At 36.9% G+C, this 15,433-nt stretch overlaps 1 protein-coding gene across 1 annotated transcript in view; it reads right to left on the reverse strand.

Moving 5' to 3' along the window:
- The window catches only part of NKAIN2 (sodium/potassium transporting ATPase interacting 2), a 516,192-nt gene that overhangs the window by 274,992 nt on the left and 225,767 nt on the right, over positions 1 to 15,433 (reverse strand). Inside the window, exon 2 of the mRNA XM_058801777.1 lies at positions 10,390 to 10,527. Within this exon, the coding sequence (XP_058657760.1) occupies positions 10,390 to 10,527 (138 nt within the window). The remainder of the gene's footprint in view (positions 1 to 10,389; positions 10,528 to 15,433) is intronic.

Genomic DNA, 15,433 nt, shown 5'->3' on the forward strand with positions numbered 1-15,433 from the left:
ACAGGTATAAGTCTGGGAAATACAAGGAAATCTGATTACGCTAGAAAAAGAGAAATATTCAGCACTGAATTACAGAGGTCATCTCAGAGCAGTGAAAACATTACTTTATCCTTGCTTTATTTTTAATTATGTCTAACTGGCCAGGGCTATTGGGTACTTAAGAGAATTTTAAAGTTTTCCACTGCAGTTTAGGTAGAGGTTGCAAACCCCATGGATTTCATCTCTAATCTCTTCCTTTACCTATCTGTTTAAAGACTTCATCAGCTAAATCATTCATTCTCCATGCTCTTTATATTATTTCAATCTATTAGACATTATTTCAGCCTATTAGATATTATTTTAACAGAAAGGTTTGCTAGTTCTTCGAAAGAGAGAAAAAAAAGAAGAAACCGAAGCACAGACCCCACTGTAGAAAAAAATCCTTTTGTTATTACAGTGACATAACAGAGGATCTATTCTAAAGAAAAAAAACTAAATGCAGAGGAACTTCATGTTTTCAGCTTGCCATGGTGATGTCTCTGGTTTGAATGCAAATAAAGTACAATATTCATTATACACTGTTTTCAGTTCTACATGGAACTTTACTTCTCAGTAGTGACTCCCTGGAAAACCTCTTCCTTTTCTGTGGAATGGGAGAGGGAGAGCCACTTTGAATGTCTGCTTTTTAAATGTGAATACAATTCATTGTAAGAGAATAACAGTTCTAGGAAAGGATGAAAATAGGTGAATTCTGGACCAGTCAAACCTGTCATGAGACTAATAAGTGTGGATTTAAATTAAAAGTATCAGTCACTGAACAGGTTCTGCATTAAATTTCCTGGGAACCAAAGCTGCACTTAATTATATGATGCAAATTATAATCTTTCATCTTCTAATAATCAGCATTTTAATCACTTTAAAAAACAGTATTAGCTAAGTGTCTTTAAAAGGATTTTTTTTAAATTGAAAACTTAAAAAACAGTCTGAAAATTAGTGAAAATCCATCTCAGTCTGAAGGAAAACAAAACTCCATGCAGAACTGTTCAAGTAAATTCTGTACTGGAGTCTTGTCCAGAGTGTCTTTAATCATACTTTCTGAAAATATATCCAATTAATTTTCAGGAATCAGTGTCTCTAAGAATCAAATAGATTTCATGTTCAAATAAGGGAAAAGAGTATATTGTGGTTTTTAAAATGCCGGACTTTTAAAAAGCCTCTTGGAGTCTGGCCATTTCTCTTTTGCTCTTTAGAACTGTTTTCTGACAGCAGGGAACTTCTGAGAAAGTAATGTCCTACACAAAACTTAGAGAAATCAGAGACTAAAGAGCTCTTATATGGGGATCACTTCCTTTTTATGTCTTGACTAGTTCTCTGATCAGCAGGGGGTTGTGGTTTTTTTTTTTTTCCATTGTGCTTTCCTAGGGCTGGCAGATTTACTGTCTGAGTACTCTTTAATCTTCAAAGACTATTTTACACTTTTTAAAGAAGAGCCATCCTTTACATAATTTCCTTTAGATTAATTATTTGTACCCTCAATACTTCACACCTAAATAAGTCCCAGTGAAGAGAGCAGATGAAAGTAGTCAAACTTCACCCAGACAATTACAGGAAAAAATACTCTATCCTAAATAATAAGAGAAGTTTAAAATCAAGGGCCAAAAAATGACAGAAAATGCAGAGAAATTTACTGTAGACTATCTTCTTTCATCAACTTCCATACAGTCAAGACAGATGCACTCTGTATAATATTATACTGGAAGTGATTCTTGAACATATTTATTCAAGGCTTAGCTGAATCTCCAGGACTTAAGAATTTGAAATCCATAGAGCTTTCTTGCAAGGTATCAAAATACATCTAAAAGGAGAGGTCAAAAGCCCAGGGTCATCAAATCTTAGATCAATTTTCTGGACTGATTATCAGGTAAAAAACAAGATCATTTTTTTAAAACATGTATTTAATACTCCACCAAAAAGCTAATGGATAAGCATTCAGGAAGAATTAATTTTTGATCACTGGAATAGTTAAGCTTTTGTTTGATCAAGTTCTGTACGTGTTAGCCATTAGACTCAAAATTTGGATTAGTGCAATGACACCGACCAGCCAGCTATTTAAAACTTCTATTCCCTTCACATTCTCATCCCTACCCTAAAGCAGGCTAGATTCAGTTACAAAAGTAAACTGCTGAGCTTGTCCTTTTAAGTATAAATTAAAGTATATTTGAATCCACAGCATACTAAAATCTAGTCTTTTAACACAACAGCAGCAAAAGCACTCTATTAAACAGCATACCTCCCTGTGAATCAAATCCCTTTCAGCATATGTTGTTCAAAGTCCAAAGGGCAATCTTCTACTTACATCCCTACTGATTTTTCACAGCATTTCCCAGACGTGAGCGAAATCCTCCAATAAAATAACAGTCAGCCAAGTTTACAAAGGTCATTTGTATAGAGGCAGCATCAGTAGTAAAAGGACAGACTATAAAAAGAATCCCAAACTCTACTCTTCCTTGGCATCCAAATTATCACTAATCTTTTATGAGAATTTTTAGGAGAAAAAAGTTGCAATAATGTGCTCTTGTTCCTGGTATTTCTGAACATAGAAATATTTCAGAAAACACTGACAAGACTTGAGGAAGGACTACTGAAAAGGTGACCAGAATAAAGGACATTTTTAAGAAGAAGAGTTTTGACAAACATTTTTATTGAACAAACATATTAATGAGAAAGCATTCCTCAACCAAAATATTAAGTATGAATTCTGGAATGAAAAGAATGCTAACATATTGAATACTCATCATGGAAAATGCCAAGGAGAATTTATGCTGCTATTCACGGTATGGAAAGCATTTCAAGAAAATGCCCCAATGCAGAAACAAGTACATCATAAAATATCAGTACTTCATTAGCATCAATTTATCTGGCATAACAAAAATTAAATCATGAATGAACCAAAGCTAATTCAGGGCTGATTCTCCAGCACCATTAGAGTCTTAATTCATGTTATGGAGTTTTACCAGCATCCCAAGCATGTTTCTGCAAGGTTTACTAGTGCTCTTTTAAGTTTTCTAATTAAGTTTGTATTTTTTCTTTGTCCTTATCCTCTTGGTCACACATTTTGCACTTCAAATTCTGTGCTGCATTATAGTTTTAGCAACTTTATATCTCCATTTACTTCATCAGACACAATCTTTCACAGAAATGTTTATTATAGTTAATTATATCTACCAACTAGCTATACAAGTGTTCTGCTTCTCCCTTGCTTTTTCTACTCTTTAATTTGGGAGTTTATAGGGATCTTAAAGCAATATTTTCTTCCTTCATCCATGAAAGTGTTCAAAGATAACATGTAAATATGGTGCCTGGGGAGACGGTTCAGTGGTGGGTTTGGCCATGCTAGGTTAATTGTTGAACTCAATGATAATGCAGGTCATTTCCAATCTTAGTGATTCTCTCATTCATTGGTTTTTCATGAAGATGAGGATTAACAAAAAATGTTTTGTTTCTTGATAGTTCCTGAGGCACAGTGACCACTAATGTTTTAGACACTTTTAGTTGATGACTAGCTATATTTCTGTTTTTAAAAACCTATCTGGTTTTCTTTCAGCTGAAGAAAAACTACTTACATACCTAATTTTTAATCAACAGCCTCAAGAATAAAATGAATAAGCATTGAGGAACTAGTTTGTTAAAATTTCACCTTAACATTTGTTCTGTTTAGATGTAGGCAGAGCTTTCCATAATGGCCACTTTGGGGGTTGCTGTCATCTCCTCAATCTTGCATCATTTGTGTTTTCTGAATCTCTTTGATTTTTCTGATTGAAAATGTAATGGTAGTGTGCTTATGATACAGCCACTTGAAACTAATGGATGATGACCTTCTCTTTTCCTTCCCAAGTGTAAGAGCATAATAAACATGCAGTTCTCAAATAAAAAGCTGTTCTGTCCTCCCTATTTAAGGCACATGTGAAGTTTAATTCCTGGAATTCTATGAAATCTGGGGAAATTACTATTCTGTCATCATTATCTTTCATTGCTTATCCCTGAGATACCTCTCTTGTTTGTTTGGATTTAACTTTTTCATTGGGTAGGTGTATATTTGGATTACTCCTGACATTTTAGTAATTACTTTTCACTGACACAGATTTTCTTACTAAGATGGAAATATAACTGTGGTCACACACCTCCTGGTTGATCTGGCTTGTAAGTACTAAAATATAAATCACCTGCATCACACTATTTTCTACCAGAGTGAAACAAATAAATCCTGAAATTTTTTATACTGAGAACAGCATGGATAATGAAAGATGTTTCATACAAGTAACATTTCCAGCTTTAGGTGGATTTACTTCAGTCCTGTTCAGTTTGCCTTCTAGCTCACATTCAGCAAAGATTTTAGTAAATAGAGTGACAGAATATCCTAAAATTTAATAATTTGGTTGCTGGAATTGGTGATAGGTGCAGGAAATTGTTTTTTCAAGCCCATTTGTGCCAGAAATAGAAGTCTAAGGGGCCGGTCTTCTCTGAAATATAGTAGATATAATAGCTAACTGTTTCGTTACTTACATTAAAATAAAATTATCAGAAATCTATGTGAGTAATAGAGATAATTTATCCATTAAATACATTGAAATACAGAAATTAATATATAGGTATGAACAACAAAGGGACAGAGACAAGACAGGGGTGTTTAATGCATTAATTTCCTCTGTCTTCAACATGGATGATGGGCCAAGAGGGTCTCAGTGCTCTGAGCTGGAGGACCACGACTGTGAGAATGATTAGCTCCCAGTTGATCCTGAACTTTTGTGGGATCTGCTGCTCCAGCTGGATCCCTACAAATCTTTGGGGCCTGATGAGATTAATCCAGATTCCTCCAAGAGATAGCTGATGACACCTCAGAGCCTCTCTGGATGATTTTTGAGTGGTCTTGGGAATCCATAGAGGTTGACTTCCAGTTGACTGGAAGCTAGCCAATATAGTCCCAGTTTTCAAAATGGCAAGGAGGACCCTGGAAATGTCTGTCAGTCTCACTTTGGTGTCTGTTAAAATAATGGAAAATATTATTCTGGGAGATATTGAAAAATGCTTGGAGAACAACACAGTCATCAGTCACAGCCATCATGGCTTCATGAAGGGAAAATCCTGCTTATCAAACCTGATTTCCTTCTACAACAGGGTAATCCATCTCATTGATCTAGAAATGCAAGGAAATTCGGACTTGAGCAAAGATTTTGATACTGTCTCCCACAGCAACCTTCTGGACAAAGCATCAAGTTCACAGCTAGATGATTGTGTTATGTGATGGGTGAGCAACACCCTCATGGGTTGGGCACAATGGATTATAGTGAATGGGGTGACATCAGGCTGGTGTCCTGTCCCTACTGGGGTTCCAAAAGGCTCCATCCTCACCTCTGTGCTCCTCAATATCTTCATTTATGACTTGGATGAAGGAGACAATGGAATACTAATTTTGGCAAGGACACCAAACTGGGAGGAGCCATCAACTCAAGGGCAGAGAGGTCCTGCAGAGAGACTTTGACAAATTAGAGAGATGGGGAATCACCAGCCATATGAAATTTAACAAGGGCAAATGCCAGATCCTGCACTTGGCATGGGGCAACCCTGGGATGGGGTCGTGTGCACAGACTGGAGAAGGAGAGGCTGGAGAGCAGCCCCATGGAAAGGGACATGGGGGTCCTGGTCAATGGCAAGTTGAACATGAGTCAGCAGTAATCTGGCATCCAGGAGGGCCAAGCATGTCCTGGGGGCATCAGGCACAGCATTGCCAGCTGGGCAAGGGAGGAGATTGTCCTGCTCTGCTTTGCACTGGGGAGGCCTCACCTTGAACCTTATGTGCAGTTTTGGGCACCACAATATATAAGAGACATTGAGTTATTAAAGAAAATCCAAAAAAGTGATAGAAGGATGGGGAAGCATCTGGAGTGCCTTCTAAAGAGGAGCTGAGGTCACTTGGTTTGTTCAGCCTAGAAAAGAGGAACCTGAGGGGAGACCTCATTTTGATTTTCAGCATCCTCACAAGGGGAAGTAGAGGAATAGGCACTGATCTCTTCTCTCTGGTGATCTGTGACAGGACTAAGTGAAATGGCACACAGCTGAGACAGGGGAAGTTCAGGCTGGATATCAGAAAAAGGTTTTTCACCCACAGGGTGGTTGAACACTGGAACAGGCTCCCCAGGGAAGTGGTCACAGCACCAGCCTGTCTGAGTTCAGGAAGCATTTGTACAATGCTCTCAGGCTCAGGGTGTGAATCTTGGAGTGTCTTGTGCAGGGCCAGAAATTGAACTCAATGATCCTGATGAGCTCATTCCAACTCAGCACATTCTATGGTTCTATGATTCTAAAAACAACAGAAAAAATTTTCCCATTCATTTTTATCCATGACAAACTACTGAATCAAGGAAGAAAGTGAAGAATATTATTATGTGTGCTTGAACAAACTTGAACAAACAAGTCATCTTTCCAATGGCACAGCTTGAAACAGAAGCAGAATCTTGATTCACAGCCTCCTGTGACAGCCACCAGACAGAGTTACTACTAAAATGTTCAAGGTCATTTACTTAATTGTACTTATAATATTATTGGGCATTAGCTCAAAATGATTATGCAGAAAATTATTGCTTACGTTCCCAAATTATCATTTGCTCTGAAAACTTTTGTAGAGCGGAGAAGTAATGTCTGTGTGCCTCCTTCTGTAAATAAATGTCTACATCTCAGTTGCAACACAGCAAGTACAATTAAGCAGAAGCACTGAATGTTTTCTCTCAGAATGGAAAAGTACTTCCTAAGAAAACCTTTTACAGAGAGCAGATTCAGGTAGGAGTCTGACTTCACAGACTTCAAAATTTTGTGTCTTGCAGGCTGACAAGAATGCAAAATGACCATTCTATTTAATTTCATTGTCCTTTTTGTTAAATGTTTTTACACATAATTTTTCCCCTAACCATTATAAAGAAAGCAGAAGTAAAACATGAGGAAAAACTTGTTTACTGTGCAGATGAATGAGCAGTAGAACAAGTTGCTCAGAGGGGTTGCAGAGTCTCCCTTACTGGAGATATTAAAAAATCATCTGGATGCAATCCTGCGCCATGAGTTCTAGGATGACCCTTCTTGGGCAGGGAAGTTGGATCAGATGATCCACTGTGGTCCCTTCCAACCTCACCCATTATGGGATTCTGTGAAAATATATTTTTTTACAATTTCTGTGCTGAGCTTGAGTACACACATTTTCTTATTATAAATAAAACCTTTATCTGGAAGATAAATCAAATTATGTCAATAAGGTGTATTAATGCCAGAACTCACTTATTAAAAATGTTAAGCTTAAGAATCCTTTTATTATAACTGTTTCATCTGAAAATTGGTTCTCTTAACAAGATTTAGCAAAACAGTTGTCTGAAATGTTTTCTCCCCAAAAATCCTGGCCAAATCATTCACCATATGGAGACTTACTGTCTTTAAAATTCAGAAAGGTAACTCAGAGGCTTCACAATTTCCCATGGCATGATTACAGTCATTAGATAGTATCCTGGTATGTACATATGGGAGATGATCTGCTGCACATTTTCATGTGCTACTTTAAACATTTTTTAAGAAAGGAAGCTAATAAATTTCAATTTAAAACAGAAACATTCCAAACCTGAATTGGTAGAGTCAGGGATACTTGTCATATAAGACATTAAGTAGATCTCACCAGGTGTGCTGAGCAATTGAACATATCTAGTCTTTAAAAAGACATAGATTAGCTCAACCGTACTCTCTGGGCCCTAATGGTTTGGCAGACTGATGATGCTGCAAGAAGCACAGACAAAAGGTAATTGCCTCTTTCTCTTTTTTTTTTTTTCCACATGTATAGTAGCAATTACATGTTAAGTAATGTACTACTAATAATCTATTCTTTTCTCACAGACTTAATGTGACCAGGTACAAGCTTGGAAGGGACCTTTAAAAACCCTTTAGTCCCCTGCCATTGGCATGGATATTTTTCTCTAGATTCGGTTTTTCAAAGTCCTATCCAACATGGCCTTGAACACTTCCAAGGATGGGACATATAAAAATTTTCTGATCTGTTCCAGTGTCTAGCCAGCCTCATTGTAAATATTTTCTTCCTTATGTTCAATCTAACCCTGCCTTCTTTCAGCTTGGGCCTATTGTTCCCTTTTCTGTCACTACAGGCACTGGAGAAAAGACCTCCTCTGTCTATCTTATAAGTCCTCGTTATATATTGAAAGGCTACAATAATGTTTGCCCAGAGCTTTCCCTTCTCCAGACTGAACAATTCAAACTCTCTCAGCCTGCCTCCTGAGGACAGATGCTCTACCCCACTGACTGTTTTCATGGTCCTCCTCTGGACTTGCTCTAACAGGTTTATGTCTTTCTTTTACTGTGGGCCACAGAGCTCCTCTGTTGATTCAACTAAATAAAGGATGAAATTTTTATCATGGTCTTCTTATTCAAACAGTCTGTGATAACTGGCACATTCAGGTGTCTTATAAACTCCAAACAAGACAGTTGGATCTTAGATTGGTTCTATCCAAATCAATGAGATGATGCAGAGAGGCAAACTCACAAAGCCAGATGGGCTCCAAAGTTGGGGTGAGCTCTAAGAAAGATGTGTGTGAAAATTAGTTAGAACAGTGTTGCACAACCACATCATTCAGAAACTCATGTGAACGCACTCACTTTATAAAGCTGGTGTTCTTCCCCATTCACAATTCACTTATCATAGTAGCAGGCCATTTATATACAATTTTTTGTTTAGCTCAGTTATCCAATTTATGTCCATGCTTCGTTTTATGCCACAGAAGAGTCTTGGGATGGAACATTTAACCCTTTTTGTTTAAGAGATGCTTGAATTTTGCATTTTTATTTTCAAGTTTCTTGTACTGGTCAAAGTACCAGAAAAGAAAGGAAACTCTAGTTCAAATGACTGCCAGTTTTGTAACTTGAAGGAAAACTAAATATTTAAGGCTTTCAACATACTCTTCAATGTTGATAGTAAATTTTTCGGAGCATATTAAATTGTGTGCATGCATAAAGGCATCGCATATGAGGATACAAATTTTCTGCATACAGGAGATCACAGAGACAGAAACACAGACACAAATGTTAATGTATTTTTCCCAGCATCACAGTAATGTAATATGGATGGTAGCACAGGGGTAAAAGCAAAATTTTTCTGTATTCTGAGTGACTACTGGTGTATGAGGGAACATTTAAAAGAGACACTTTGCAGAAGAGGGTACAGATTCAGTGGAGTTAACAGAGACAAGGGGTAAAGACTTTAAAATGAAAGAGAAAACTGAGAATAGGTTTAGATTAGATATTAGGAAATCCACGCCACTGTGAGGCTGGTGAGACACTAGAAAAAGTTTTCCAGAGAAGTTGTGGATTCCCCATTCTCAGAAGGGGCTCAAGAGCAGGTTGGAGTTGAGTTTAAAACAATCTGGCCTACTGAAAGGTGCCCCTGCCAGTCTGGAACAAGGTGATCTTTAAGCTTGCTTCCAATGCAAACCATTCTATCATTTTAAGATCCCCTTGTTTTCATCTGACATGAAAATATGGTTGTGTATGGGCAAATTTTTCAACTCCTGTCTCTCAAATGTATACAAGCTTTCCATGAATTAATAGACAATTTTGACAGTAATTAAAAAATCTTATGAAAATCTAACAAAAGGTATTCTGAATGATGATTTTCAGAGTTACTGTTATTTTCTCTTTTTAGAAGTACAAACGGCAAAAACCCCAAAAATCAAGAGTATGAAAAGAGAATTTAATTATTACTGCATTGTGCCAGAGAGTACAGACATACTAAGTCTGTGTATAAGGGGTAGCTGAATAAGGAAAGAAATGGACTAAAAATATTAATTGAGGTCCAAATCCTTATTTTCATACTGGAGCCCTCAGTCCATTATTTCTTACAATAACATCATACTTCAGGTTGGATTATAAATTCTAGGAGGCATGTACATAGCAGATAAGCACTCTAGCAATAGAAGTTAATAACAATAATGAGTAACTATAATGAATCACGCCTCTGTTGGGGAGGTCCAGTGTATCTAGGAAAGTTACAGCTAACATTTAGACTAGCTCTAAATTCCCCTAATACTGAAGACATTGTAATTCCTTAAGCTGACTCCACTTGAAAGTTCATATTGTCATGCACTTAATGACCATATTGACTTTTAAATTTTGGAGACTGTTACCAGTTGATTATTGCAGGTGTCCCAAAATGGCAGTAAGTAAATGTCAAAATGCTACAGAAGAAAATTAAACTCAAATAAGATTTCTATTTGCTTTAAGAATGATGCAGTTTGGAGTGTTTTTCTGTTTGGTTTTTTTTTTTTTTTCCCACATGCACATCAAAGTAAGTAAATGAAATGAAATACTCACTCCTGTTATGTAACGAGGTCTATACTGGATGGTTCCAAATAAGCCAAGAATGACTATAATAATGTGTATAAAATTTGCGAGGATGGGTGCCCACTGATAACCAAGGAAGTCAAATATCTGCCTCTCGAGCACAGAAACCTATGATTAAAAAGCAAAAGCATAAATAGATTAGAACAAACCAGAAATCATATATAGAGGTATTTCCCCTTCCCATATCCAAGACAATTACTCTAGTTAAAAAAAAATACTTGTCAGCAGTAAAATAGGATGACTTTGAAATGCTTCAACTTCTAGTTTCAATGAAAGCTGCACTTCTCACTGGTTACTGAGTTATATTCTACCAAGATACAAAACTGTTCACCTAGAACGGTATGTTTGCAGGAGGAGAAACACAAATCACTCTTACATACAACAGCAAATGTTTTAGGGTATCAGTGTTTTTATCAGTGTTTTATTACAATGTTTTAGGGTATCAGTGCTGAATACCTGTGATAGGTTTATGACTTCTTCTCATCTACACTGTTTCCATTTACAACACCATCCTTTAGCCTGGTCCTGTCTCTTCCACAATTTCACTGCATTTTGATTTTTATCTCTTCTCTCTACCCTAGCTATTCTGTCACTGGGCTTTTACCTGTAACCAAATACATGCAACTTTTTCACCAGGTTCTACTGATAATGACTCTAGTTTACATTCTTCCACTGTCAGAAACATCAGCTGAAGTATAAACTTCTCCAAGACTCTAGATAAATAATATAAAGTATTATTAAAAATCAATTGGGGAACAATCCCAGTCTGATGTTTAATATCATTCCAAACAGACAGATCAGATATTAGAAAAAAATGCCTCCCTAACAGTACCAGTAGAAATAATTTCACAATTCCAATAGCAGATGTCCCTTAAATGGTATTCTAACATTATGTAAAAATACAGCACTGTAGCCCAACCCATAGGTAGAATGACATGTTTTGACAAAAATAATATTTATGTTAATATTAGAAGGCAATGTAATGGTGAAGTAAATTTAGACAGAAAGATCAGGAAGTTTCTTTGACAGCATTCCAACAATTTCACTAACTTGAATGGTAAATTGATGAATTTCACAAAATTGGGAATAATGAAAATAAAATTTTAAAATTAAATTATTATTATTAATAATTAAAATAACAGCAATGTAGACACCACACACTCAAAAAAAAAAAAAAAAAAGAAGAAAGAGCAAGAGAAAGAGAAGAGAAAGAGAGAAAGGAAGAGAAAGAAAAAAAGAACAGGTGGTTGTTTCTTGATTACATTTCATTAAACAACAAATAACTTTTTACTGAGTTTATATTATGCTGTGTATGAACTGAAGTAGGTTTATGTGCCAACCACTTTGTTCATTTAAAAAATAACACCTTTTAGATCAAGTACTAAATGAGTAATTAACTACTGCTTTTGTATGCTACAGCTATGGGAGAATTTTTCAATTTTTATGCCACAGTCCACTATCATATGAACATTTTCTTTTTGAAATTAAATAAGAAAACTTTTCATTAAAAGACAGCCTACATTCACATCAGCATTGCAAATGTAAAAAGGCTGTTAATTACATGCTATGTACTGACATTTGTTGAACTTTGAGATGGAGACTGCCAAAATAATCCTGGGAAAGTTTGCCAGCCATGTAATTTCAAATTTGAGTGTTCAGATTTCAGGTCAAACACTGAATTTCTCTTTTCAACAAAGACTTCTTTCACACAATTCATCCTTCTTATAACCAGTCTTAGTATTGTGACTACCATTTTATTTTACATATTTATTGAAAGAAATTATGTTCCTACAGGATCCAAAATGTTTCTGAACTATTTGTGCTATCCTACAACTCTCCCTAGCAGAGGAAAGTCACAGAAGAGTTCCCAGAATTCCAAGACATGTCTAATGGTGACAATGGAATTGGGAAGAAGCAAAAGGAAGATCAAACTGTATTAGGAACTTCATGAAAACTCAGATTGCCTGTGCTTTTAAGTTTATCATTAAGAAATATTTCCTTGATTACAGACAGTAATTTATATTAAAAAATGCCAACATGTGGCATGAAGCAGTATTACATAGGTCAGTGTGAAGTCTGTTAGGTGTATCAGCAAAAGACCTGTTACATCTAAGTGCTGTTAAACAGATAACAAAGGGAAAATTATCCCTCTGAGGACAGAGCTCTTATTTTCATCAGATAAACAAAGAGTAAATGAGAGGAGCAAAGCAGTAGCAAAAAGAGTGTAGACTGTACACTAGACTGTTTTTAGTTTAGTAACAGTAGAGATTCAGCGAGCAAAAAACAATGCATGGGAAGATGTAAATCATTCAAACAGCAGGAGATCATCCAGTTAAGTATGCCAATTACAGAGGAAAATTGCAGCATGCTAGTTAATTGTATAAAAAGTAGAAAACCTCATATTCCTGACATGACTTTTAGTCAAAAATGAAACTGTGCTACCATGCATCAACACGTTTTGTTTGCTTGTCTTGGTGAAAGATGCAGTTCCACCAAAACTTCTTGCGGGACTGCATTGGATGAATGGCTATTCTGTGAGAATCTTTCCTTTTCATAAATCAGTGTACTCTTTGTTTTTTCCCATTGCTAGTAATTCCTTCAGTACCAAGCAACCACTCAGATTTTGTGGTCATGTTGAAGTTGAGTTGAGTAAATACCAGACAGCAGGGCACACAAGGCAGGGGGTAAATACAGAAGAAAAGGACAAGTCTGCACCACTTCTGTCCATGTATATCTACCTCTCATTTGCCATGGGCAGAATTGCTATTAAATTTTCTCACGTCACTTCAAGGAATCAGCTGTGTGCAGGAGCCGCTGGATATGTGAAATGGCAGCACTCTGTCAGGTATGTACAGATGAAATGCTGTGGAAATGCAAGTCTTCCTTAGAAGATCACACTAACATGGCAAGGTGCATTGTGGATTTATGAAATGGAAATTATAGGACAGAACTAGATCTTTATTACTAACTCCTGAAGAGATGAAGGTGAAGAGACACTAAAACTTATCCACAAACAAATGAAAATATAATACAGACTTTCTACATGAGTTACTTTCTAAAAAAATCTCACTGTGTTTCCAAAAGGAGAAAAGTAGAAAGTAGGACAAAGTAGTAACAAAGACTATTAAAAATAGTATTATGTAGCTTCCTCCTCTTCCACAGATGTCAGAATCATAAGGGATTTCCTTACATAGCAAGAGAAAATATAGATGTGATTTTGAAAGCATTTTATCCCTTTGCTGCAAAATTTTTGGTTAAACAACTGCACTTCTTCAAATCATACCTACTAGCTTCAATGTTTAATGATGTTTCAAGGATATTATGGAGATAAAGGAAAGAACTAACAAAGAAATATTCATCTTTAAAGTCAAGGAATTTTCTTTCTTCCTCCTCAGGGATTGGTACTGGCACTTTTAACATTTCTGTTATTGACATGGGCACTGGGGTTTCATGCACCTTTAGTGAATTTGCTGATGCCACCAAGCTGTGTGGTGCAGGTGACACACTGGAGGGAAGGGATGTCATCCAGAGGGACCTGGACAGGCTTCAGAGGTCTATTTGTGTGAACCTCATAAATTTCAACAAGGCCAAGTACAAGGTCCTCCATCTGGATTCGGGCAATTCCAAGCCCAAATCCAGGCTGTGCAGAGAGTGCATTGCGAGCAGCCCTGGGTAGACAGACTTGGGGTTGTTTGTGGACAAGAAGCAAAACACAAACTGGCAAAGTGCACTTGCAGCCCAGAAAGCCAACCCCATCCTAGGCTGCATCAAAAAACAGTATGGCCTGCAGGGTGAAGGAAGGGATTCTGTTCTCCTACTCTGCTCTGGTGAGACTCCAGCTGAAGTGCTGCATCCAGCTCTGGGGTCCTCAATACAAGAAATGTGTAAACTGGTAGGAACAAGTCCACTGAGTTCACTGACTAAGTTGGTCACGGGGCTGGACACCTCTGCTGTGAAGACAGGCTGAGAGAGCTGGGACTCTTCAGCCTGGAGAAGAGAAGGCTTCAGGGAGGCCTTAGAGCAGCCTCCCACTTGCAAAGAGGGGCTTACAAGAAACCTGGAGAGGGATTTTTTTAACGAGGGCACGTAATGACATGACAAGGGGAAATGGCATTAAGCTGAAAGACGGTAGATTTAGATTAGATATTAGGAACTCTAAGAAACCCTTTCTTGTGAGAGTGGCAAGGTATTGGAACAAGTTGCCCAGAGCAGCTGTGGACTCCTCAGTCTCTGGAGGTGTTCAAGACCGGGTTGGATGGGGCTTTGAGAAATGTGGTCTAGTGAAAATTGTCCCTATCCATGACAGGGGTGCTGGAACTAGATAATCTTTAAAGTCCTTTCCAACCTAAACCATCCTGTGATTCTATGATTCAGAGAAAGAGTTTAAATTGAGAAAAGCAAAAAGGAGAAAAGGTTGCTTTGGATGAAAAAGTATAATGTGGTTGAAAAAGAAAAATATGTTTTAATTCAATTCCACGCTAATAATGCAGTGAACTCAGAATGTAGGATTATGGACAATCGGGTTCTAATGTTAGAAAATAATCACTCACCACATTGTCTTCTTAGGCAGATTTGATGTATTCACTGATAAAATTACAGAAGACCTTATTTAAAGGGGACTATTTTACTAACACATTATTTTTTTCCAGACTCTGGCAAACTGTTGTAAAAATAAACAGAAAATAAAATGAACCCATATAGTGCCAAATTGGTATAGCTCAAAAACTATTTCCATGTTCTTCACAGAGGCTGGTTGTTGTTAATAGATGAACAGTGTTACTGACCTTGAGGGATCTATGAGCTGAATTTCCAGAGGAAAATGAAAAACATCTGGAGATGATTCTTAAATTATATGATTGGACTAGAATTTCAGAAAGGAGCCACAAAGAAGAAACCAGTCAAAAGATGATTTATAACACAAACTCCAAAATAGAAAATGACTAAGTGCCTTTGCTCAGAAATCTCCTTGAGAAGAAACTCAACCACGACTACTTTACAATGATACAGAATCTAA

This window comes from Ammospiza caudacuta, chromosome 3, assembly GCF_027887145.1.
Source record: "Ammospiza caudacuta isolate bAmmCau1 chromosome 3, bAmmCau1.pri, whole genome shotgun sequence".
Taxonomy (NCBI): domain Eukaryota; kingdom Metazoa; phylum Chordata; class Aves; order Passeriformes; family Passerellidae; genus Ammospiza; species Ammospiza caudacuta.